At 39.9% G+C, this 25709-nt stretch overlaps 2 protein-coding genes across 3 annotated transcripts in view; one reads left to right on the top strand and one right to left on the bottom strand.

Moving 5' to 3' along the window:
• Positions 1-18753, bottom strand: part of dlgap2a (discs, large (Drosophila) homolog-associated protein 2a) — a 156799-nt gene extending 138046 nt beyond the window's left edge. Inside the window, exons 1-3 of one of the 2 annotated variants that reach the window (XM_072457266.1) lie at positions 18587-18753; positions 13359-13413; positions 13073-13120 (exon numbers count right to left, since the gene is read on the bottom strand). In XM_072457266.1, coding sequence (XP_072313367.1) covers positions 13073-13120; positions 13359-13413; positions 18587-18604 — 121 coding nt within the window. In that variant the 5' untranslated portion in view covers positions 18605-18753. The remainder of the gene's footprint in view (positions 1-13072; positions 13121-13358; positions 13414-18586) is intronic. The other variant, XM_072457262.1, reaches the window with a different exon arrangement.
• An 857-nt stretch (positions 18754-19610) lies between these two features.
• On the top strand, positions 19611-21201 carry erich1 (glutamate rich 1). Its single transcript, XM_072457740.1, has 4 exons — positions 19611-19846; positions 20109-20246; positions 20362-20490; positions 20803-21201. Exons 1-4 carry the CDS (start codon positions 19828-19830, stop codon positions 21132-21134), a joined length of 618 nt encoding a protein of 205 aa, XP_072313841.1. The 5' UTR covers positions 19611-19827; the 3' UTR covers positions 21135-21201.
• The last annotated feature ends 4508 nt before the right edge of the window (positions 21202-25709 follow it).

Genomic DNA, 25709 nt, shown 5'->3' with positions numbered 1-25709 from the left:
CAGATTGTGGTAAAACAAAGCTCAGATTAAAGTCCAATTTGAGTGACAGAGCTTCAGACAGACCAGTGCTTCCAGTTACAGCCATTCCAGTGTTTTCAATCATTGGCACAATTTGAACTGTCCTACCAGCAATGCTCCAATTAACTACAAATCCTCCTGCTGTGACACTGACCATATGTAACACAAGTTGTGCTGTCCATTGGCTAAAAGAAAGCTAAGTTCTACTGTCCAACGCTCTGTTAGGTGCCAGAGACAAGCTATCTTCCTCCACACAGGCTGTTGCTCCTCTCTCTACTGCTTCTGTCAGACCCCCTTTTCCTCTCTCTCTCTCTCTCTCTCTCTCTCTCTCTCTCTCTCTCTCTCTCTCTCTCCCTCTCACTCCCTCTCTCTCTCTCTCTCTCTCTCTCTCTCTCTCTCTCTCCCTCTCCCCCCCCCTCTCTCTCTCTCTCTCCCTCTCTCCCCCCCCTCTCTCTCTCTCCCCCTCCCCTCTCTCTCTCTCTCTCTCTCTCTCCCTCTCTCCCCCCCTCTCTCTCTCTCCCTCTCTCCCCCCTCTCTCTCTCTCTCTCCCCCCCCCTCTCTCTCTCTCTCTCTCTCTCTCCCTCTCTCCCCCCTCTCTCTCTCTCCCCCCCCTCTCTCTCTCTCTCTCTCTCTCTCTCTCTTTCTCTCTCCTCTCTCTCTCTCTCTCTCTCTCTCTCTCTCTCTCTCTCTCTCTCTCCAGTCCCAGTTAGATATCTCCAATGTGACACCACAACAGTTTGGATGATCACAGTTTTTTCAATAGAACTAAAAGCGCAATCAAAATACTGATACTGAATTTAGACACACTGATCCAGACTGCTAAAGACCAGGACACTCCAAAAGCCGCAGATTCGGAAATGGTCTGAAAAATAAACCCCAAATGGGGCATTATGTTCCAGCTGACACCACCACGACAAGTCACAGGTGCAATAAAAACACTGGTTATTATCAGTTTAATACCATACTGTGGAACATTCCAGGCAAAACAAGAACAACTGTTGTCAAGCAATATACAGTGCATCCGGAAAGGATTCACTTTATCTAGGAAGAGTCTTGGTGGTTCCAAAGGTTTTCAATTTACAGATGATGGAGGCCATTGTGCTCAAAGGAACATTCAATGCTTCAGAAATGTTTCTGTACCTTCCCCAGGTCTGTGCCTTGATACAATCCTCTCTTGGAGGTCTACAGACAATTCCTTGGACTTCATTGCTTGGTTTGTGTTCTGACATACTGTGGGACCTTATATAAGTGCGTGCTTTTACCTGAGCTCAATTTTGAGCATCATGGCAAACGCTGTGAATACCTGGACATTTCATTTTTTATACATTTTAATAAATAATAAACTTAATCAATTTTGGAATAAGGCTGTAACATAACAAAATGTGGAAACATAGAACACATTCCGAATGCACTCTATGTTATAATTAAAACAAATGCAAGGCCAGATTTGATTTAGATTTATTGCTGTATGTATTAGGTCGTTGCATGGTTCATGAGACCAAAATGAGCGGTCAAAAGATCACCTTCCTTCAATTAACATTTTACTTTAAAAGGTCAAACGCTGGACTAACAAGAGAAGTGATAATCCAGTAGCTTTAAAGGTTTTATTCAGGGGTCAAAAAGTTGTCTTTAAAGTGCTCAAAAGTTATCGGGAACGGCTCCAACTAAGCCTGGCACATGCATTATGGATGTCTTCTATAAACACTGTCAAAGGCGACAAAATCTGAAGCCATTTCAGATGCCTTTGCACCAAAGTCCCTTCATGGTGCAAGTACCCAACCCACCACTGTCTCTGGATGGTCAAATTGACAGCTGACTGGCAGGATATGTATAAATCATCCCAAGGGGAAAATAAGGACTTACAATAGTAGATACAATAAACAGCAGATGTGAATATGGAACTGTTATGATAGTTATGATATGGAATTTTAAGCTTTATTCTTCACTGGCATATTACCAAGGTGTTTCCTGCCATTTGAGTAAAGAAGGTGGTTGTTTTTATAATTTGGTCAAAAGGAAAGATCTATAACTGCTGTACAAACATTCCTCTCGCACCGAAAGCACACACAACCAAACTGGCACGTCTCATCCACTCTCTATCCATCTCTCTCCCTCCCCCTCTCCCTCCCTCCCCCCCTCTCTCTCCCTCTCTCTGGGCTGCTGGCCAGCACGAATGAATGGCGGTCCCAGTCCCCTGCATCCTCATGTTCCCCCGGCATGGAGGCTTGTTCCATTACAAAAACTGGCTGGACGCAATGTGTGTGTTGTCTGCAAACTATCCTCGAAGAAGAACTCTCCACACTCTAAATTTGCTCACTACGGGCAGAAAATGGCACCAAGGCTCAGTGTGGGATGAGTCTAAAGTAGAAAATACTAGAGGTGGAACCAAAATTGTGCATATGTAAAATGTATATGCTGGTCAAGAATATAATACAAATTAGCAAAAATAATTATTCAATAAAAAAAATTTGGAGGTGAAATATCACTTTCATTAGTCTCAGTGATATTGGAGGGTTTTCTCAGATATCGGTATCAATTTGATATTGAAAATTGTGCAGATGTTCGGCACCATTCTTTTCTCTAAGCTGTGACAGTGTCTGCGTACCAATGTGCCAATCCCAGTTTGTCGTCAGTGCAAGAGATTTGCCTTTTTGAACAGAAGAAAAAATGGGCTAATACATAACTCTTCGGGCCTTGCTGTGGATTTTAAATGTCTTAATATCAGTATCAGCAAATATTGGTTACCGGCTACTGCAGCAAGACAAAGGATATCAGTATAGGCAAAAACAAAATCCTATTGGACCATCCCTATAAGCTATGTGTTTGAAGTGACAGGTTCCTTGAGGCAGATTGACAGAAATGTAGCACATCATTTTATTTTTGTTAAATTTGTTACAGCCAGCAAGAGAACTGTCAAAACCCGACAATTGCTTAACTGTCTGTCAGGCCAAACCTCCCAACGGCAGCTTTACTCCTTATATTTTTACCAAAGAACATCAAGGTGGGATTTGTAATCTGATTTTCCTCCTTCTTTCCACGAATAATTAGAGTAAATCAAACATCAAAAGCCAAAACTGCAGAGTGTCAGCTTTAGAGCTTCCACTGTTTGTGCTCCAAAGAGTTCAGGATCAGCTTCAGTCTGAACAGGGAGAGATTTTAGTCAGGTGTTTTAGGGAAAATCATCTGGAATTATCTTTCTCTTGCAAAAACAACATTCAGCGTTGTTTTGAAGACATGGCTGTAATGGTGTATAATTCACAATAATGACTGAAAAAAACAATAAACTTCAAAACACTCCTCAAAGCTCTAACCATCGCCAAAAAAACTATCCTCATGAACTGGAAAACCCGCAATAGCACACACATTAGCCACTGGAAAAATCTTCTCACCCACTTCATTACAATTCAATATACGTCTCCGCCCTATAATCAATCACTCATCTGAATTTTTTACGACTCAGATTCTCTTCTCTTCTTCCTCCATCTTCCACTCTTCACACATTTCAGTCATCTACCAACTTTATGCATTTGTCTGTGAGCCAAGTCCTACACAACCACACCACCACCACCACCGCCCTGCCACACAAACATGTTCTTCACACATACATGTATTTATGTTGTTACTATCATCATTGTTGCTGTTGTTAGTACTATTATCACTGTTATCATTTATGTCACTTTTGCTATATCATTACTATACTAACTACCCCCCTCATCATTTCTTGTGTTTTTAATGCACCACAGTGTAATAGGGGTGAAGTTTCTAGACTGCTGTCCCTCCATTTTTGTTCTTGTTGTCCTCACTATTGTTACTGTTTTGTATTTGTAAAAAATAAAAAAATAAAAAATATAATGTTTACTGCCTCAGGTCTTTCCCGGATGAAGACAACACAAGGCAGCGCCCTCTAATTACCCAGAGTTCCAGGCGCATCTGCTGTGTAAAAGCCTGGCCCATATTCTTTTAAGTGAGACACAGGAAATCCCCAGTCACAGGGCTTATAGGCAGAGAGAGCTTCATTAATTATTCAAGTATTTAAATAGACCTCCATCGATATGTGCTGACTCGTGTGGGTCACTGCTTGGATCTGCTTGACGGTAATAACGCGTGTCCCTACATTGATTAATAGCCACAATCTTCTGGTACTTCCAGCATAAACCAATACTGAACATTATTGTGTGATCATAACGCTATGAATAATAAACAGGCTGCTTATGAATGTTATGTAAAAGCATTAATCAAGTTTCAAAGTAAAGCGAGGAGGAACATCCTGGGTTTGACTCCTGGAGAACAGAGAGAATTTCTGAGCACAGATCAATCTACTTCCAAAGTAGATTTCAGGGACATACAAAATGTACTATATTAGAATAAACTAGGATTGTGTACGGCACTGGTTGATCACTTTCAAATTGTGGAAGCCAAATTTATAGCTGGCTATTTTTTGCCGAACAGTTGCTTTCAAATTCACCTCACCAAATCCTATACGTGTTCATAATCTGATGACTGTTTAGTCCCAAATTAGTGAAACTACATTTAATATCCCCCTGACCCACTTTGTTGGCAGTCACTGATGTAAAGAGGATATTGACTCTTTTATAGGAGAATGAGAAATGAATAAGATGAAAAAGACACCTACATCAGCTAATGCATATACAGTGTACCATAGGAACTCTGATTGTCTGCAAAACTATTTAATATATATGTTCAATACAGTTTCTCATGGGCAGGACAGTTTATATAAGATGAACATTTTTAAAAATCTGCAATTCTAGGATTTTTGCCGATGGCTTTTTCCATGAATCATCAACTTCACTATAGGGCCATGGTGCAGAAAAGGCAATCAACATTTTAATTGAGGTAATCTAATGTCCCTAGTAGCTAAGAACACACAGGGATTTTTAAACACAAGAGTTTAGGCCATGGAATATAAGACTTGCTTAATTGCTACTGTACAGATGACCTTGCAATCTTAAACCTCTTAAACCTCAAAAATACTAGTACACACAAGTAAAAAGTGAGTTCTTGTCGATTGGCAGGCATGATAGTTCTCATTTAACTCGACCAGCCGCGTTTCAGCATAAGCCTATATAGCACCAGCCGCTGTCACAACGTAATCTAAATCTATTGCAAAGGCTGGTTGACTCTCCAGTGCAAACTGAAGATAACCTGCTCCCTGCACACGACAGCGGGAATGCTAAGCAGTGAGGGTGAATCTTATTACAGGCTTGGCTGGAGAAGGTGGGGATATTGGCGTCCTTCTGTAGTCCTTGATCCCTTAGTAGTATATTCAGTAAATGCAGAACAGCAATGAATTGCACATTGCAGGATCTATGAAGTAGTATGGTATTTCTATCCACAGTAGGTTCAATTTAGCCCCATAGCACCCCCTTATGGCCTAATTTAGAAATAAATTCAAAATTGAGTCATGATCTATTAGTTTTTAGCAAATTTACACGTTTGAAACCATGTTTATTGTACATGAAAACCTTTTATTTATTGCTAAATCCCAGAGTTCAATGTTTCAATTGGGATTCTGATCTTTAATCTCAATCTTTCTTCAGTACAGTTAAACTTCAGCTCCAGTTTTAATATTTAACATTTGTACTCTCCAATAACAACCTTGATGCCAGAAAAAAACTATCAGAGGGCCCATGTTGCTAGGGCTAAAGACAGAGCCATACAACCAGATGAATTATTAAATATTAGTCCTGTTTGAAGTTGGCAGTGCTCACAACAGCAGGCTCTACCGTCTTCACAGCACAGGATGGAGTTATGTAAGCGGCATACAGAAAATGGAGGGGGAGATGAGATGTGGCTTTTGCAAAAAGAAATCAAACTTGTGTGTTAGTGTAATATTGCATGGGCTGCTGGTGCAGAAAATTGAATAAAAGTATAAGGACTCGGTTGTCATCATGAGTTGCACGTAATGGACATTCTCCAGAAAAAAATCTATATCTAAGCCTTGAGTATGAATCTTATTTTGCATATTTCAGTATCAATCATGACCTAATCTCAATCAATCCCCAGGACAGGCTGGATTAGCTGTGAGTGTAAACATGTCTGATCCCACACTCAGCATGATGCATGAGCCATTTATCTGACATCCTTAACTTAAATGCATTATAAGCATGAACAGCGTCAGGGGCCACAGGGCCACATGGCACTTCACCTGCCGGAGGCAAAGGAGCATCCAAAGTCTCCTTCATTTCCACAGCCTGTTGTGCAGGTCTTTCTGCTGATGCAGGTTTGTGATAGCCCCTAATGAGAGGCTGGTGAGCTCGCCCCTGTGGCTGTCGCAGCAGGTCAGTATCCACACCTGCTCTGCAGGACACATCACCTCCATCTTCATGACTGTCAGCCCTTTATTGCTTTAGAATGGTTGCTTTCACAACAGCTTATACAGCTAAGCCGCAAAAACAGTATTTGTTTCTATGAGATTCATAACAGGGCTGTGCTATGCTGACTATCACTGCAAACAGTAAGTGTCCATCTTGATAAAGGGTAGGATTAAAGTGAGCATGTCTTCTGTACGGGAAGCTCCAAAGCTCATCATAGAGTCTTGTCACTTGGGCTTGGGCTTTGAGCCACTCATGTCAGGCAGTTTCACTGATCCCCTGGATGGTCGGACTGAATACTTCTATGGTTTGGGTTTAATAATGACAAATGATCCGAAGGCTCTTCATCCTTTGTTGTGTTACATACGAATCTTGGTTGGTCTCACACATTCGTCTCTGCAGGTGCCACTTCAGACTCACATGATGACAAAGGAAGTCAAAAACCTAGAGCTGTAGGTTTGGGTCCTTAAGACCATTTAGATGTCAGAGCTGTTTGAGTTTGTGTACTAATTTTACTGATTAGCTTACCATGAAAACAAATACCAGTACATAGAAGAAGAATTCAGTGGTACAACCCAAAATAAATTGTCAGTATATTGTTTATTCTTTTCCACTGAATATACAATGCACCAGAAACCAAAGTGCTGTCATCACAAAGTGCTTAAGATTTTTTGTAGCTATTTCTCTCCTCAAGAGCTGTAAAATCAAAGCTAAAGAAAACAACACATTTATCACTACAGTATATCAGATTCAAAATGATATACAATTACTAATTACTAATCAGAAATAACATGGATACAACAGACAAACAAGTCAAGAAAGTCAAATCCCTGTAACTTAAGGATTTGACATTTCCAATTACAGACCCCAAAGATTTTGTTTGGAGCAAATCACTATAGTTACAACAAAATTGGTCGGGACCATTTGACTTTGTTTGGTATTTGCTGTGTCTGTGATCCTTGTAATCACATCAGCGCTCGCTCCTCCAGACAGCAGTCTCAGGACCGCTGGCTAAAAACAGTCCACAGATAATGTCACTTCCTCTCAAACAAATGGACACAGACACTGCCCCCTGTCACATAAATAGTATTAAACTAATACATGGTAAATAGTGGTTGATGGAGGCAGGCAGAGACTAAAGGTGTTTTATATGTTACAGTATTTCATTTAGTGTTGTGTGTGGGATTAATGTGGTTTGTAAAAGTTAAATTCTGAATCAAACGAATAACAGAATATAAAGTTACACTGAATACGTCAGTCAGTCAAGCTGACAAGATACGATACATACGACCGATACTTTTGATACTAAGGAATATGCTCGATACTCAATACAATTTTGATACCACAATTTTGACAATGAATTGTAATTTTCTACACAAAATAACCGTAGGTTTATTAAAGATACTATGTGGTGTTATACTTTTGATAAATATTAACCAGTATTTCCAGTATTAAAACTTGCTTCAATGAGTTTTGATAATAGTATTGTATAGATCAGTATCTAATGTTCTATACTTTTGACAACCCTAAGAATAAAGTTGTATGACTATAGTATTAAACATTCAGGGTTGCCAATGACCAAATTCACCCAACAAACCCTATAAAAAATTGTATATATCTATAAAACCAGTTCTCTAATGTGCCGATGGCTTTGAATATGAGAATGTTTGCAAAATTGTGGACTTTTACTGGAAATATTCTCCATGTTAAAAATTATACATGGCTGATTTATTCTAAACAGATACAAGCATTAATAAATGTGTCTGTAATATAGAAAAAACACAAATGAAAAAATAAGCTGCAAGTACTTAAAAAATACTTGTAACACTTTATCACTTGTAAAAAAGTCTCCATTGTCTTTAAAAAAAAAAAGAAAAGGAAAATGTGCTGGAAGCATACACAGAAGTTTGGTTTGACATTGGGCCCCTGACAAATGGAGAAACATGAGCTGCACTCTGAAAGCATTGGAGTGGAGCAGACAAGTGGGCATCACCTTCACACATGCTCAGACAGTCAGGGCTGGACTACAGCTGCTACATCCAAGACTTCTGACACCTTTTTGACTTTTCTCTTTTATTAACACATTTGAGAGGACTATCATAGACGAATTAGCATAGATAACAAGTGGGTTTTCATGAAAGCAATATTAAAATATAGTTACAGGCATGTGTGTTTGATTGACTCTGATGCTGTCACACGTAACAAGGTGCTTAAATCAAATTTGGATTTAAGCACATTGTTACGTGTCAAGCACAATAGACAAAATAGAGCAGGCTACAGCCACAGAACAGATCTAGGCGGAAAAAACAGTTTGACAGTTTTTGACAAGTGACAGTTTCATGTAATTGTGCATCTGAGTAGTATTTTTTGTTCAAACAATAAAAGGCTAAATGTTTACATTCTACAAAGCAATGATTCATGTACAAAAGAAGCAAACTAGTTGAATTAGTTGGAATTTGAATTATCTAAACAATTTATTTTGACAGCATGCACACTTTCTCATTTTAGTTTGTGGAGTCATTTCAAATATCAAATGAAAGTGAAATAAAACAGAAACACAAGTAAAACAGAAATCATCTATGTGAAAGTGTGAGTGAGCTTTAAGACAGAACTTACTGCTTCATTGCTACATAAGTTAGAGTGAGAGTTCTCTGCAAACCGGGCCTACTGTTCATTGAAGCGCAATGATACAGTTAGCATATTTGTATATACGTATACAAAAGTTTACCATATTTGTTTACAGTCGATCTGGCACTGCAGCAGTTCCTTTGAGAGCAGAGGTCTATAGGACGGGGAGGATGTTTCAGAGCATCCCACTCTGGTAACAGTTCAGTGGGTCTGCCTTGGCAACGCTGAAAGGAGCCAGAAGGAGAGTGTTGAGGGTGCACACTAATGCTACAAAGTATAGTAGGGCTGCAGGGGAGAGATAGAGTAGGAGTCATTATCAACAACAGCAGTGAGAGTTTAAGAGACACGACCAGAGCTTCTTAGGCTGCTGCGACACACACATTCGTTTCTACACCTAATTCCAAGTCAATTTTTACTAAACTTGTCCTGTGTGTTGGCGCCATTATTGTAAACAAGACATGACGGAAAGTCAGAAGCAAAGCAATTGTTTTCCTTTCTCTATCTGAGTGGCTGACAGTAGGTTGGGGACTGGGAGCAGGCTGAGAGCATTAAGATGAACTGCAGTGACAATGGGCAGCGGCTGTGTCAGGTAAAGAGCCTGGAGCCTGGGCACCTCAACACTATCTGAAACACCCTCTAAAACGCTATGTCAGTGTTCAATATTTTGGAATGGAAGTGACTGGAGGTAAAATGATGTAGACAATAATACAATAATGTCAAAATGTTTACTTTTCTACTTCAAAGGAGGAATGTATACAATTTTCTAGCCTCAAAATTGTATTTGAGCTTTTGTATTTAGTCAATAGCTATTCTCTCAGGATTTTTGCCTTCATCAAAAATGCTTAGTGTCTGTCGTAATCTACTATTAAAAAACAAATGCAGTAAACCCAAATCTAATATCACTCACATCTTTTTCATTTGCCAAAACACCTTGATATTCTGTGGTTAATCCCAGTTTCTACATTCCTTTTGAAAAGGTTTGATTCCAGAATTTAGAATGTTTTTCTTTAGACATTTTTAAATGGACTATTGGCAATGACGGCAGGCGCACACAGGACAAGAAGTGTATTTTGTTGTCTTTTACTCAATTTATATTTCTTTTACCATAACAGTTGATTTAACCACAGGGATAGGGGTTTGTCAAATTTGGTTCTATGGCAACATGGTACAAGAGTTTACTTTTACTTTGCTGAAGTTACAATTTAGTAATTTAATAAATATAAATAGATACATGATCACGATTTTAGGAAAAACATGTGGATTTATAGGCTACTTTTATATTTTGTATTAAGCCTAGCTATGCACAGAAAACAATGAGTAAGAATGAAGTATGCAGTAACATACCTGCCTGACCAGCCAGTCCCTTCTACTCTCTGAGGTTGTGGCTGGCCAGGCAAGTAATATACAGTGTAAGCCTCTGTCCAGAAGAGGGCACTGTGTACCTGAGAAGCAGCAGAGCCTATTAAACAAATGCATGTGTAATGTGTATGATATAAAAGCAGCAGGTTTCAATCTTGTACATTGTAACTGGTGACTGTCATAGTTCAGTTTTCCATATATGTGTCCTAGAGCGGCGGCTGTGGGACACATACAGGCTCAGCGCTGCTCTACATCTTGCCTCTACATCTTGCCTCTACGTCCTGCCTCTACATCCTGCCTCTACAGAAGTGGACCATAGTGTTCCTGCAGGTCCACTGTGATGTATGGCTTCACATTAGCATAACAATGTAACAACAGAGGTGCATTTACCACAATCAGTAAACGAAAGCAACACTTACTTTAATGGACTCAAAGCTTTCTGTGCATCTGTGGATGTGAGGTTGTCATAGCAACAGGAAGCCAAGGTACTAGGCAGATAAAAAGAGTAGTTGGGGGCACAGAGTTTCCTCAACATAGCACATCATGCTCGTTACTCAGCAATGACTGCATTCAACTATAAACTTATCAGGAAAAAGCAGGATGATACACCTTCTACATGAAAAAGACATATTTTTGAAAACCAGGGAGCTCATAAAATAGAAAAGAAAAGAAAACCATGGAGCTCAGGTACCACATTGTCATCCTCAAGGAAGACATAACGCGAGCTCACATGCTACAGAGAGTTCACTTTTAAAATGTTTTTGTTCTTGCAAAGTTTGATGGATGCACCCTTCCATTTTTATGTAGGGACACTCTGTTAGTCAGCACAATCATCCTGAGGGGAAGTTAAGTCTGATAAATATTAAAACACTCTCTAACTCATTACTTTGGCCCCTTCCCTGGAAGAAAGTCAATTATTCTAAAGTCCTGTACATCCATCAACATATTTTGTCATAGGAAAGTAATTACTTCTTCATCCTCAACCATAAAAGAAAGAAATCTTGAAATAAATTGTGAAAAAAAATACTCTTGTCATTTAAGCTTTTCTAGTTATGATACTTTGGCTTTAAGTATGTTAATACCAGATACCAACTACCACCAATACTTTTAAGAAAGAAAAAGAATGTGAAAAACTGATTCAGTATATTCTGTGACTTATTTTATTTTTCAAATAACTATGGAACAGCACTATGCATACTAGACCAACAACAGCAACTATAAAATGTAATGATTGTGCCAACCTTGAACCGATAGCCAATCCAGTATCTTTTATGGATCAGACATGGTATTTAGTCATTCTACTAAATGCTAAAAGTAACTTTCGGGGAAATATAAGCATCACCAACCTAAGTTCTTCTACTTGCTGCCTTGACATGTTGCCCACTAGACTTTTAAAGTCCGTGCTGAGTAGTTTGTTGAATCCACTTACTAAAATAGTCAACATGTCACTCAAATCTAGAACATTTCCAACGGCCTTGAAAACTGCGGTTATTAAGCCACAGCCAAAGAAGAGCAGCCTGGATCCCACAATCTATCGACCAATTTCAAATTTACCTTCCCTGTTTACCTTGAAAACAGGAAATACTTAGTTGAGATTGGTGACTGTGTCTCTGAGAGCATGTCTCTCTCTCTAAAATCCGTAAACAAGGTAAAAAATTTAGTAGTAATAATGGACTTAGACCTGAATTTCAACAGCTGCATCAATTCAATAACATCAGTAGCTTTCTTCCATCTGTAAAACATTGCCAAAATTAAAAACGTAGTGTCCCAACCAGACTTGGAGAGACTTATCTATGCGTTTGTCTCCAGTAGATTAGACTACTGTAACGGCCTGCTCACTGACCTCTCCAAACGAGCTGTAAAACAGCTGCAGTACATCCAGAACGCTGCTGTTCAGGTCCTGACTAGAACCAGGAAGTACGATCACATTAGTCCTGTGCTCAGGTCTCTGCACTGGCTCCTGTGGCTCAGAGAATAGACTTTAAAGCAGCTCTAATTGTGTATAAGTCTCTCCACGGATCTCAGACATGTGTGTGCCATATGAACCATCTCGGACTTTGAGGACCTCAGGGACTGGCCTCCTGCTGGTGCCCAGAGCTAAGACCAGACACGGAGAATCTGCGTTCCAGTTCTATGGGGCAAAGGTCTGGAATAGCCTTCCCGAAGTTGTGAGACAGGCCCCCACCCCACCTGTTTAAATCTAAGCTAACGACTGTTTTGTTTAGCTATGACTGAAATACTTTTACCTGGTTTTTAATATTTCAAATACCATATTATATTGCTCTTATGTTTTATTTATTTATTTTGATATACACTGTTTTATATTTTTATAAACTGTATTGTGTTTTTATTTTTTAAATGTGTTTTAACATTGTAAAGCACGTTGAATTGTGCTTCATACGAATTGTGCTCTATAAATACATTTGATTGATTGATCAATCAATCAAATGTATTTTGTATAATGTATTTCTAACATTAAAAAAGCATACATTTTTGCTCTTATATTAAACTAAATGAATTACCAACAATATTTTCTTTCCACCTTAGAGACCACCTTACTCAGCTGAGAAACATCTATGCAGCATCGGGAGATTTTGTTAGAAAGTGAATGGTGGTAGTTGAGGTCAAGTACATGCACTCTGATTACACTTGCAAGGTTAGTCCAGCTGAGTCACCACAAATTGAAAGGAATTGTATTATTATAGTTAGTTAGTTAGTTAGTTAGTTAGTAGTACCTGAGTATATCTCCCTGCTCTTCAATTTCATCAGCAACCTCTTCACTCCTGCAATGACGTGAACGGGAGAAGCTTGTCACCATAACAAGATAGCATGACACACCCAATTTGCTTTGTGATACGGTCATTAAAAGGTTACATATGCAGTTCTTCAGCATGACAGGTAAATGATGTCCTACTCTCTTTGGATCTCGCATCAAGCTCACCTACTCATCTGCAGCTGTCTGGCGTGGTGCCTTACGTTTGGTGGATGTGTGTGGAGGAGAGACAGGTATTTGGTCCTTACCTGTGTTCTTGTCTGGTATTAGACAACAGTGCTTCTGCAGTATGCCTGGCAACACCTATGGAAGATACAGCGGAGAAGAAACAGAGAGCTACAGTTAGACTACACTCAAATGTACATGTGTGTGTGTGATTATCCATCCATCCATTTTCTACTGCTTGTTCCCTTTCGGGGTCGCGGGTGACTGGAGCCTATCCCAGTGACTTCGGGCCTTAGGCGGGGTACACCCTGGACAGTGGCCAACTTGTCACAGGGCCAACACAGAGACATCTCACATTCATTCACTAGGGCCAATTTAGAGTCACCAATTTTGCCTAACACATGCATGTCTTTGGACGGTGGGAGGAAGCCGGAGAACCCGGAGAGAACCCACGGTAACACGGGGAGAACATGCAGACTCCACCCAGAGAGATCATGTGATGTTGGTCTGGTCCGGAAATCGAACCCACGATCTCCTTCTTGGGAGGCAAGAGCGCTAACCGCCTTTGCATATTAATCATTTGACTTGAAGTCATTTTTAACAGACACAATTACATATTTAGAGTTGAATAATAGCACCACCTTCTGAGGCTATTGTGAAAAAATAAGTTCTCTTTTGTTTATTTGTGCTGAGAGAAAAGAGAATACGTTGAACTTGCACGTGGATAGGCCCAGTAATTACAGAGATATGAACCATGAACCAGGTCAACAAATCTGCAATCTGACATTTAAACAACAAATTCTGACTTGCTCAGTTTTAAACCATAGATCTTGTAGGTCTTGTAACTGTTAGCAACCATATTGTAAACAACAATAGTTATGATTTGACAAATAATGATAACTGATAACACCTTTATTTTGTAATTTATTGTTTACTCTGTCACACTTTAACAATGTGTCAGTTGAGTGTAAATTGTCCTTACATTTTAGATGCAATGTTGCTTATCAACCCTGCAACGCCTGTCCAGGGTGAACCCGCCTAAGGCCCAAAGTCACTGGGATAGGCTTCAGTCACCCAAGACCCCAAACAAGCAGTACAAAACAAATGTTACATATTAATGTAATTGCAACTTTTTTATTTTCTTCACAAACTGCTACTTGAATGCCACTACTTAGAGTAAAGAATGTGCTTTTCCAGTTCACCGTTTCAGATTGTGTTGGTAGAGAACATACAGTAAAAGAACATTTGGAAAGAAATGTTATAACCATTCATTTCACACACTGTTAGCATTCAAAGACTCCTATTTAACATGTTTCCAGCAAAATGATCTGAGCAGTGGGAATACACACACACACACACACACACACACACAGTATGTTACAGTGGGTGAGAAACACATGCACTCAAACTAGATGATACTGCTATTATCAATGTGGTGAAGTCATGTCAACAGGCCAGAACGACCATCAGCAGCTTTAGTGTGCCAGCAAGTTGTAGCAGCAACTACAACAGCCAATTATTGCACTGCTCACAGCCCTGAGGTGCTAATGCTGATCAATAATGCATGTCTTACAATCTATTCTATTAGGAGGTAGAGAAAGGAAGATATTGATCCAAAGACGTCATAGTGGGTAGTATTTTGCTGTCAACTTCCTTTCATGTGTTAGAACATTAATAACGATTTCTAACTTCCATTTGTGAGAGGACAGGATCAATCAAAAAATGTATTCACTTAAATAAAAAAATGAAAAGGAATTGAGAATATATATATATATATATATATATATATATATATATATATATATATATATATATATATATATATATATATATATATATAAGATACAAGAAGGACGTAGTCAATGGAAACCAGGGGAATAGAACAAGTGTGACTGAGGAATAGACAAATAAACACTTTGAGAAGTGTTTTAAGTGGTTGAGAAAGCCTGTTGATTAAGACCACAATATAAGTATAATAATTATATAGAGAATCATTTTTGATAACTCTATTTCTTGTGCTGGTCAGCAGCATGTTTTTAAGCAATTTTCCCTTGGGATTTGGGGATGAATAAAAGTAATTCTGATTCTGAAGAAAGCAGCTGGCACTGCCCACATGCACTGCCTGTTCAACACTGTTTCTTTCATGGGTCACTCTTGATCCTGACCACTGCAGGAACTCTAAGAAACAAAGAAAATCTGCTACTTTCAAGATGTCATGACCTAGTCAATGGCCAGCACAAGGTCACAGATACAAAGTTTCACAATGTTGATTTCAATACCAAAGAATATACTCAACTTAGATTCATTCTTAAATCAGCAAAGGTCACGTTTTGTCCTGTTAATGTTTTTGTTTTTTGTATCGATACTTGTTCTTCATAGAGTATCTAGTTGTGATACTCATTTTAGAATCAATTGGTATCAAAAATTCAAAACTTCACAACCCTTCTGGCACCAGCGGAGTTTACCTTGTATTTAGAAAGATTCATTTATATTTAAATTCTTGTCTCACACCCAAAAATGATGTAAGTTTTCAATCGAGCATGCTCCTGAGGTTTGGGTCTAAAATATAACAACCTGGTGATAAGAGATGTGGTAATTGCTTTGTAACGGCTCAAACAGCTGCATGATGTACACTTATAATTGCTGTGAACAGGGCTGGCAGAGCTGTTCAGTGGTCTGAAACAGGGACTGTGTTGTCACTAGAACACAGATCCGAGCTTCAGAGCCGTCCTTAAATACACCAGTTTGTCTAAATTTGATTCACAATTATGCCAACATGCAAAAGGAGGCACTATCAAACGTCTCATCAGAATTAGGATTGTTATATCTCAGCAGCACACAAGCATAAAACATTAGAGAGTACATTAAAATCATCTCATTTTGAAGAGCTGTTCAAGTTAAAGACAATCAAAATCTCATCACGGGTGCTGCTGCGTGGCTGAGTGAACACCACGCAGACCAGACTCCCTGTGCAGTCGGCTGTAGCGTTGCAGTGTTTGACTCTGGTTCTGACGTTGATTTATTTTTAGACAATAATAACAACAACATGAATTTCACTCAAAAGGATTGTGTGCAACCACAGTTAAAGAGTTCCTCAGGCTGGGTCCAAGGAAAGAAAAAGTGTCCAAAAGGTGTTCTGAACTTTGGAACTACAAAGTCTCCACTGAGTCTCTCAGCTGCATATCCTTCCCTTTCTCAGCCCCATTCATTATAAACTGTCCCATCTAATCAAACCTACAGGCAAAAAAAAAAAAACTCATTATGGAAAAGAAAAGCCCTCCAAAAAAACAGTACAGCAAATACTTGAAGAAAGACATCTCAAACACTTAAGACCTGTCAATGTACCAATGAATAAAAAAAGAACTTCCTGAATGATTTAAAACAACTTTCAGCCTGACCATCATCTGCAGTCGTCGCCCCGTAAGCCAAAAGGTTACCGCCATTTACATCAAAGGGGAATTTGAAGATTCCTGTGCATTTTAAAACAGCTTATGAGAGCTTTGTCATGTCCATGGAATAACTAGTGCATTTGAGTAGTTTGAGAGTTAAGCGTGAACCATCCAATCCAACTTCTTTCATCTACAAAAGAAAAAAGTGGATGTCAGTCTTCTCTACTCTGGCTGATTTTTATTCAGCTTGATTCAAAAAAAAATTGTGAGTCCAGGGGCTTGTTTCCATTTTGCATAAATCACCTCACTTTGATGCCTGTCTTGGGCTTTAGACAGTACAGTGAAGGGGTGAGGTACACGTTGCCCCCTTAAGGACTGTTGTCTTTCTACATCCTCCATTCTCCATTTTACATCATACATAACTACTATTTCACAGAAACAACCACATTTTACAGACAGATGCACTCGAACTAAGATCCTGCTGATGACCGAACAAGGATAATTACTTTTGCACCTTGCTCACTGCTCTAGTAAAGTCTAGTCAAACAAACTATCTGGTATTCTCAAAAAATTTGCTTTTCAAATCTGCAAAAACCATGTGGGATTGAATTTAAAGACAGTAGCCAGTTAAAAGGTCAGCGGGCCCTGCTATTGGCAATCAATCATTCAGAGGAGTGGCGTAATTGGGCAAGACACTTCACCCACACACGGTGCCTAAAGTTTTAGTGGGTTAGTTCGTAGGCACAGAAAGACAAAATTAACAGATTCAGGACAGGGCTATAAACAATGACAACAATCTAACTCATAAAATGACCAAAGAAGAACCATGAGAACGAAGAACACCATGAAAAAAAACAACTCCATTTTCAAGTTTGACCCACGCATAATCTTACTTCCACCCATAGTGGACAAATGTCTCCTCATGTATGATGACTCAAAATTAAAGTCTTTGTAACACTGAACACATCTTGATAAATGCAGCACAGCGGGTGAGCAGCAATTGCGCTTCAAAAGAATTGCAATGAATATGGCTGACTATTTTTAGCACCTCTGTGATTATGATGTCTGACTATTTGAGCTCACAGCAGCCAGTGCTTTGTCACTCATATTGTGTACCGTGTGTATGTGCCCTTGATTCAGCAGCAGCAGAGGCAGAGTGGGAGCAGTGCTGAAGCAGTCTTTCAATACTAGTTCACTTTTTACTTGTGCTGATCCATTCTTACGAATCCTTTTGAGCTGAGACAAATACTTTTCTTGTTGCGGCTCCATTGAATCTGAAACAACGCGGTGTAGTGCCTGTGGGGGAGACATTTTCTGCATGAGTTAAGATAAGATATTCCTTTATTGTCCCACATGGGGAAATTTCATTGGTGCAACGCAGGTAGATACAGAGGTAGATACAGAAGAACAGTTGGTGGTTATTAGCCCTTTGAACTTACTCAATACTAATCCTTCTAATAAAGATCTTCAAGGAGATGTGCTATGATTCTTTTTAACAACTTCCTTTTTCTGACAAAGCTTCTAATTGCTCCAAATGCCCTCTTATTCAGCATCATGGAGCTCTCTCATTGACAACTGCCAGCCTTGGACTCGGTCACTGCTGGCAGTCAAAATCAGCAAAGCCTATCCACCCACACAGCATACAGGATTGTGCACAACAGAGATGAGGCTAATCTAACTTCTATTTAAGGAGAACGCATAACTGAAGCTGCCAGTAATGAGAGACGCATGCACGAAAAGGTAAATGCATATTCTCTATAACCTGTCCTGGAGTTGTCATGGCATCAATGTGTTGTTAAGATGCAAGAGACAATCTACTGTACTCCACGACCTAATGCATGACATAAGACACTTCTGACAACACGTGATGCAAGTTGTAAGTTCATTGGAGCAAAACTGCAAATGAGTGCATTTTCATTTACCTTTTTCAGAGCTGACATTCTAGTTGGAGCCTCCTCCTGCAGCGCCTGTTTACAGTCTGAGGTCCCGAGTCAAGTTTGGGGGGTGCAGAGGTCCTAACTCAGCCCGGTGCTGATGCTGAGCCATGAGGAGGTTGTTTTGTATGCTCATCTCGCTTCCACTCCACTCTCCTCCAGTGCCACCGCCACTGCTGCTTCTGCTGCTGATGCCTGTGCGCACGACCCAAAACTGATGACACTCTGAAGGAAGAGATTGGTGATCCACAATACAGGATATAAATATTGAATTCGAAATAGAATTTAAGAAATGCATTATAAAATTATTCATAACATTTAACCTGTCAACTCCTTTGTCTTCACATTTACTGACATTGACAAAAAAAATGTTAATTCTGTCAAATTACTGAAGAAAGTTTTGATCACTTATGTTTGCAATTGACAAAAAGAAACCCCCTTTATTGTGATATGAATTTCTTCATTTTAGTTGGTAATTTCCTTATTCACAAACATACCGTAAACTGCATCTCTCTTACCCCTCGTAACATAGACTTCAAGAACATAATGAACTCTTAGCATCACACCAACAATGCTCACGCTTTCTGCACTCTTATACACGGTTTATACACTGTAAAGCGCTGAAATATTATTGAAACTGATTACCTTGTACCGACTTCTTAGTTTATATAGCTCTGTATTTAATTACTGCTGTTTTATGAGACGACTGTTGTATATTGATTGTTAATTGATTAATTCAAAACAAGTGCGCAAGTCAAAAGTTTCAGACCAAACGGAAATAATAAAATCAAGTTCATGAGTGGCAGTTGGAGTTACGTTAGTTGCAAAAACATCAGATTGTGTTTTATATATAAATTATTGCTACCTGTCCGTGTAAATAAAAGCATTTATTTTACATGCACGACGACCATCAACATACTGAATCTAATATAATACATCCATGTGCTTAATACCAAAAGTGTAAACTAGCGCGTTTACGGTGTAAAACGGAAACCACGTGATTGGAACTTCCGGGCTTGTCTGTGTCAGTGGAGGCAAATCAAGCTGCAAAATGATCCACGTCGAGAAATATGCTTTTGTTTTTGCTGTGTTTACCTAGGTCTCTTGTAGACTTTTGCTGAGGTAGTTTGCGTCTTTGTCGATTTCTTCTAAGTGTTGTTAGCTGTTTGCTAAGTAGCTCGCTAGCTGCTTTCACAGTCCCATGCGCCTGTGTCTGTAGTTTTCTCTCAATGGCACAAAGGAAAGACGGTGAGTGGGTCTGAAACTATTATATCATGTACTTATGCAAGTTCAAGCCGAGTTATTTTACCACTTGAATCAACTCTTGCTGTGGGAATGATGTAAACAAAAGCACGTGACTATCTGTCAATCTCACTTTATTACACCGCTGTTGTGCAGCAGAACTGGATTGCAACGTGTATACATTTATAACTTCAATCCACAAATACATTTAGATAATTTGGTTACAAAAGTACAAGTTGTATCATCTATTTTTCCTTTCCTTGTGCAGTATTTACATCTAAAGTTCTACATAAGATGTATCCTGCTGCACCTGGGGAAATCAGCAGTGCAACAATCGATACAAATGTTTTCTCCAAGAAACCCTTTGCCAAAAGAACAACTCCAGTCACCTCCAGTAGCCCTATAGGTACAAAAGGTTTAAATAAATGCATGTAATCTTGCCATCTTAAATATATTACATATGTATAATCTGGCGCTCTAAGTTTATTATCTTATTTGTATTTTTCTTTCTCTAATTTTAGGACGCACTAGCACTCCTGCCAAGCGCATATACACAGCCCTACCTCCTCCAGCAAACTACAAGACAGATGCCGAGAAGTCTGTCACACTCTCTGCACCTGAAACAATAAAGAGTGTTGAAGACCCAGCTGGTGAGGGGACTATTTTTTTAATTTATGAACTTGCTATGCTCCATAAAAGCAGGAAAGGTTTATTGACCTGTCTGCTTTAACAGCCAGGGTGTTTTTTTGTTTACGATATGAAGTAACATTGGGTGCTACAAAAGTGGTCTGATCAATCTAAAGTTTACATCATGATTTCATGTTTAAGATTTAAGATGTAAACCTTGTAAGTGTGAAGTCTTTTCAATAAACCATTCCAGTTGCAGAATGACAATTAAAAGGGCAAGTGCAGTGTCCATGTAGCAAAATTCACTTTATTCCATCATGAAAAATGTGTTACAGAAAAGAGTGAAGACAAAAGCAGCGATGAGACGGGCAAGGCAAAGGATCCTGAAGAAAGCAAGAGGAGTAGACGACGTCGAAAGAAGCGGAAAGATCATATGCCCGCAACAGCTGTGATCGAGGAAGAGGAGCGAATGAGTAAAAATAAAAAGAGGAAGCTGAAGAAGAAAAGGCACAAGGAGAAGCTGCTTTCCTTAGGTCTGGCGCCACGAGCTGCCGCCGTCGAGTTCACATTTCAGAGAGAGGGATTGAGGCTCGAGGAGGGAAACGAGGAAGAGGAGGAAAGCTGCCAAGTGGACGAACCTGGGCAGGACTGCAGAGGAAATCCATAAGAGTGAAGGCAGGTTTAGAGCAGTTCTTATATACGTTTATCTTCCCCATGAGTTATCGGCATGTGCATGACCGTAACACTCAAGTGTTTTGCAGAATGCACTATAGTACACACAGATAAAAAAAAAAAAAAATTATTTGATGCATGAAAATGCAATTTTATAATGTATATGTTTAATCATAGTACTAACATACAATATATATTTTTGTAAGTTTATTTTTCCTTAATAAATTAGATTCAGGTTGTCTGAATAGCTATATCATTCTGCTTGGTAATCTTCATAAAGGACTGGAGAATAGTCTGCCAGCATTCGTTCTCTGTGCTCCAGACAGGTTCCTCGTGCAGCAATGGAACTCTACTCTATATAAAGATTAGTATGCACTAAAATGGGTACATTCACAAATACCTCAAGGTTACCAATGTGAGAATACGGTTGTAACTGCTAATGCGTTTTGTATTCAATGCAGGCTTTTATGCATCAGGCATCTCCTCTGGGAAAGTGGATGCCCCTCAGAGCATTAACGCCATGGGATGTGAACTCTCCATCCACTACTGTCCTGAGACCACTCCATGCCCTTAAAACATTCATTCACCTGAAAGATTCAAATAGACTGGTAGAAGAACCTGGGGACTTTCTGAACAGCTTCACCCCATCTGCTGGTAAGTCTTAAGGGCGTTGTTAGCGAATGCCCGTCATGTTGATCATCTTGCTCTTTTCTCTTTGGCATCTGCCCGAGGCCTGGTTGACCTGCCCCGTCATGTTAAGGCTTGCCTCTGATTGTCCGTGCTTGCCTCGCAGTCTGTGGATACTGTTGATCTTGGTTGTTCACCTGTCTGCACTAGTTATTATCCGCCAACACTTGCCCTTTATTTACAGTCCTCTGTCTTACATGTGACTCTTTGCCTGAACTGACATGTTGGAGCTTGTTCATCGTGCCTTTCACTAACGTACACGCCTAAACATCTGATTCCCTGGACACGTTCTTCCACCGTCTTTGTTTTGGTGCAGTGGTGTGTGGCTGCGTAATAGGATCACTCAGGACTTTCAAATGCATTCAAGCAAGGAGGCGGTAAATGCTAGCCACTGCCATATTTATGAATGGGTACAACCGTTGCTCAGCGCTGTGTGTCCCGGTCACCTGGACAACCAGAGTAAAAAGCCTAAAGCCATTGCCCAAGATAAAGTCTGCCCTACAATACTGATGTTCACAGGCTGGTGCCCAGTGTCTTGAAGCAGTTGTACCTGTTTAGACATTCTGCCCAAACTTAGGAGAAAAAAAATTGTATTGTCATCATCACCATTTTGTGCTGTTTGTGTTTCAGATCAAACTGTTGGTCTTTTTCCTCTACAAATTAAAAGCTCTTGAAATATTTATAGATTTATAATACAAGATATGACTTTAGTACCACCCAGGGTGTATCTGCCCTGCTCTTGTGGCACAGTTAATCTATTCTCATTCGTTTACACAAAGGTGATGCCAAGTAACAGAGTTCAGGAAAAGGCCAGGGAATTACCTCGCCTGTAAAGGGTCAATAGAGTGACTTTTCCCCGTGGTTCGGCTTTAGACAAGAAGCATTAGAGTTACGCAGTGTGCCCTTTACTTCACACTGTATGACTATTGGTCAACAAATGGTCATATTATTACAATATATATACAAAGTATCTCTTTACATAAAATACAAATATTGGATAGTGTATTAAAATAGATAAATGCATTTTTCTCAAATTACATTCTGGTATGAAATGAAATGGAAAAAGGTCATGGAAACTGCCCCCTCTGGAGATAAATTTTATTTAGTAACAGAGTCTGTGATAAATCAACTTTGAGGCAGGGACACAGTGGCAGGGAAAGATATTGAAACCTTGAAAAACTGCTGACAGGAAAACCAGATGTGTTTCTACATCACAAGAAGCAGAAAAAATAAGCACATGAACTTCAAACTACTAACTTAACTACACTAGAAAATGTCATAGTTTCAAGGTTAGGTTAGGTTAAAATAATGTTGCCAGTCCGGTTCAGTCCTGCTCGTGTTTAGAATAACATCTCCAGTGCCAATTTCCTTAATCCCCTTAGACACCACCTGCAGTCAGTGTTACGTAAAGACAAATGCAGACGCTATAAGGCTGAGCAGTGTCCTGGATCACACAGCAGTGCTAAGGGCAAGGATCTCACAGGGACTGACCCTCCAGTGGGTTTCCCGTCCTGGGAGTCCAGGGAGAGGAGCCCTGTGTCCTGAAACAGCATGTTCTTCACACTTCCACGACTGACTCCAGGCTACATCCGACTACTGCAGGTGAGTAATAGGAGGCTTTTCTTTTTTGTACCATATTCAGCTGGATGTCAAATTTCCAGATTTTAAATATCACAAGGATATAGCTTGAAACAACATCACTGCATAAAAAATAAACAAATGCTCAAAAGTTTTTTCTCATAAACATTTGTTCATCTGAAATCAATGAAACACAAGTCTTAATTGGAACCAACATTGGCAAGGCATTCGTAGAGCACAAATCATACAAAAGGCAATTCAAAGTGCTTCACACAACAGGAACAGGATATTTGTTTTTGTAGCCTAGCATTAGATTCTTGTCATGGCTTCTTGGATAAGTTTTACTTTTATTTTACTTTTATGACAAACAAGTTTAAGGCAGAAGCAATGCATCTCTGCGCGTCAGAATTCTATTGGACAGAATGATGAAATGTCAGGAAAGGGCTGTATTTTACACTCCGCTGCAAATATGAGACCGAGGCTTTGGTAATTGCCGGGTGCTTTTAGTTTGAGCTCATAAAGCACAATCACCACTTTGTCAGTGTTTTTCACAAACAATGGGGAAATCGAAGCCGGTGACAGTACATTGCGTAGTAAATGGAAATGAGAAGTGGATGAGTGAGCGATGGGAATGGGCCGTTTAACTGCAACACAGCCCCATTAGAAAGTATGATGTTTCTATTATTTGAGCGTCTTTGGTCTGCGTTATTGTCAAGGGCTCACTAAGGAAATGGCCCATATCACCAAACATATGAGGTTTTTATTCGACAGAAAAGATGCCTCACCATTTGGTAAATGAGGGGAAATGGGTTTTTAATCTCCTTAGGTTGGGTGGCGGCACTGCATGGGTCTGAGGAGGGCATCTTGCATTTTGACACATCAGTGCATTTGGTCATAGTGCGAAGATTAGGCTTGATTAATTGCTGTTTTTTTAGACCTACCGAAAATACAGCAACTTCAAAACGGTTCAATACCTCTCAATATGTTCTAACTTGCAGCAGAAATGTTGACTTCTAACGCTCTCTTTTGTCTTCTATACTTCTAGACGCAGACACGCCATAATGTGGCAGCGACGCGTCCAGTTCAGAAGCCCGTCCCGGGTATTGCCGTGCTCCTGGGGGCCTTGGGCATAGGCGTGTGCGGTTACAGCTCCAGGCAGTTGGCCCTGAACCACCGGCCCTCGTCGCGCGTGCTAAAATGGGCCGGCACGCACAGCGACATCAGGGTCCCTGCAGCCGCTTATCAAACCCTCCAACTCAATGTCCCCCACAGGGCTGGAGCCTGTCAAGAGATCACCCCTCTATTCTTTGTGGCTCAGAAAATCTCAGTGAAATAATAATTAGAATTGTTGTAAGTCTGCTAAACTTATTGGTTGAGCTCCTGGAACGTCACAGCAACGTCACACATTTAAGATTGTAGCTGTGCCGGCCCATTGTATGATGCGGCCCATGTGCTCTCTGACGATGTGTGTTTTGTGACGTTTAGACCTCAACCTTCATGTCTGTTCTATGGAGCGATCTAATGTTCTTGTAACTCATGCTGTGTTAATAAAACTAGTTTGTGATGGGCTCCGCTGTGTGGCTGAATAGTTGAGTGATGTAATGATCTTCACTGAATATGGTGTAAATGAACGAGCGTGTTTCATTTGGAGACATTGTGGCTCGCTTTTGAAGGCTGGCACAAAGAGGGACAGGCGTTTGGCAGCAGACCCCCGAACACGGCACAGATGGTTGGCAACTCAAAACTTCTATCACCCCCTCTATTTCTGCTCAGGCTCGCTGCCATGTGTAAGTGCTCCAGTTGTCCAGTCCTGTTCTTGACTACAATAAGCAGATGCAGGTGCCATCCACTTTTTGGGAAAAATCTGAAAATTTGTTTAAACGTGAAACCAATAGCAGTGAGAACATGAATTAATGACACTGAAGTGGGAAAAAAGTTGCTTAATAATGCCTCACGTTATCAACAAAATCATTTTTTGGTTGAGGGACACCAGGCCCTACCTAGTGTTATTGACTAAGTGATAATACATCAAATAATTACCTGCTGTACCCGATGTCTCCACGATGAATGGTGTCATTAAGCTAAAGGTTAGTGCTTCAGTCCCAGCGCTGAGCAATGTCCTTATGTCCTCGAGCCTTCGCTGTATTTTCACTGGAGCATTTGTAGGTGTTTACATACATGTGTCTCATGTATGTACATTAACATGCACACTGTCCTGCACGAAGAAACAAAATAACTTGTAAATATAGATCCTTTTAATGCTATTATCAGAATGCTCAAAATTACAAAATTGACGTCGCTGGAG

The sequence above is a fragment of the Eucyclogobius newberryi genome, unplaced genomic scaffold (assembly GCF_026437365.1).
Source record: "Eucyclogobius newberryi isolate DKJ021-1_F unplaced genomic scaffold, fEucNew1.0.hap1 SCAF_21, whole genome shotgun sequence".
Lineage (NCBI taxonomy): Eukaryota > Metazoa > Chordata > Actinopteri > Gobiiformes > Gobiidae > Eucyclogobius > Eucyclogobius newberryi.
The sequence above is the reverse complement of the archived record's forward strand: the minus strand, read 5'-3'. Positions and strand labels throughout refer to the sequence as shown.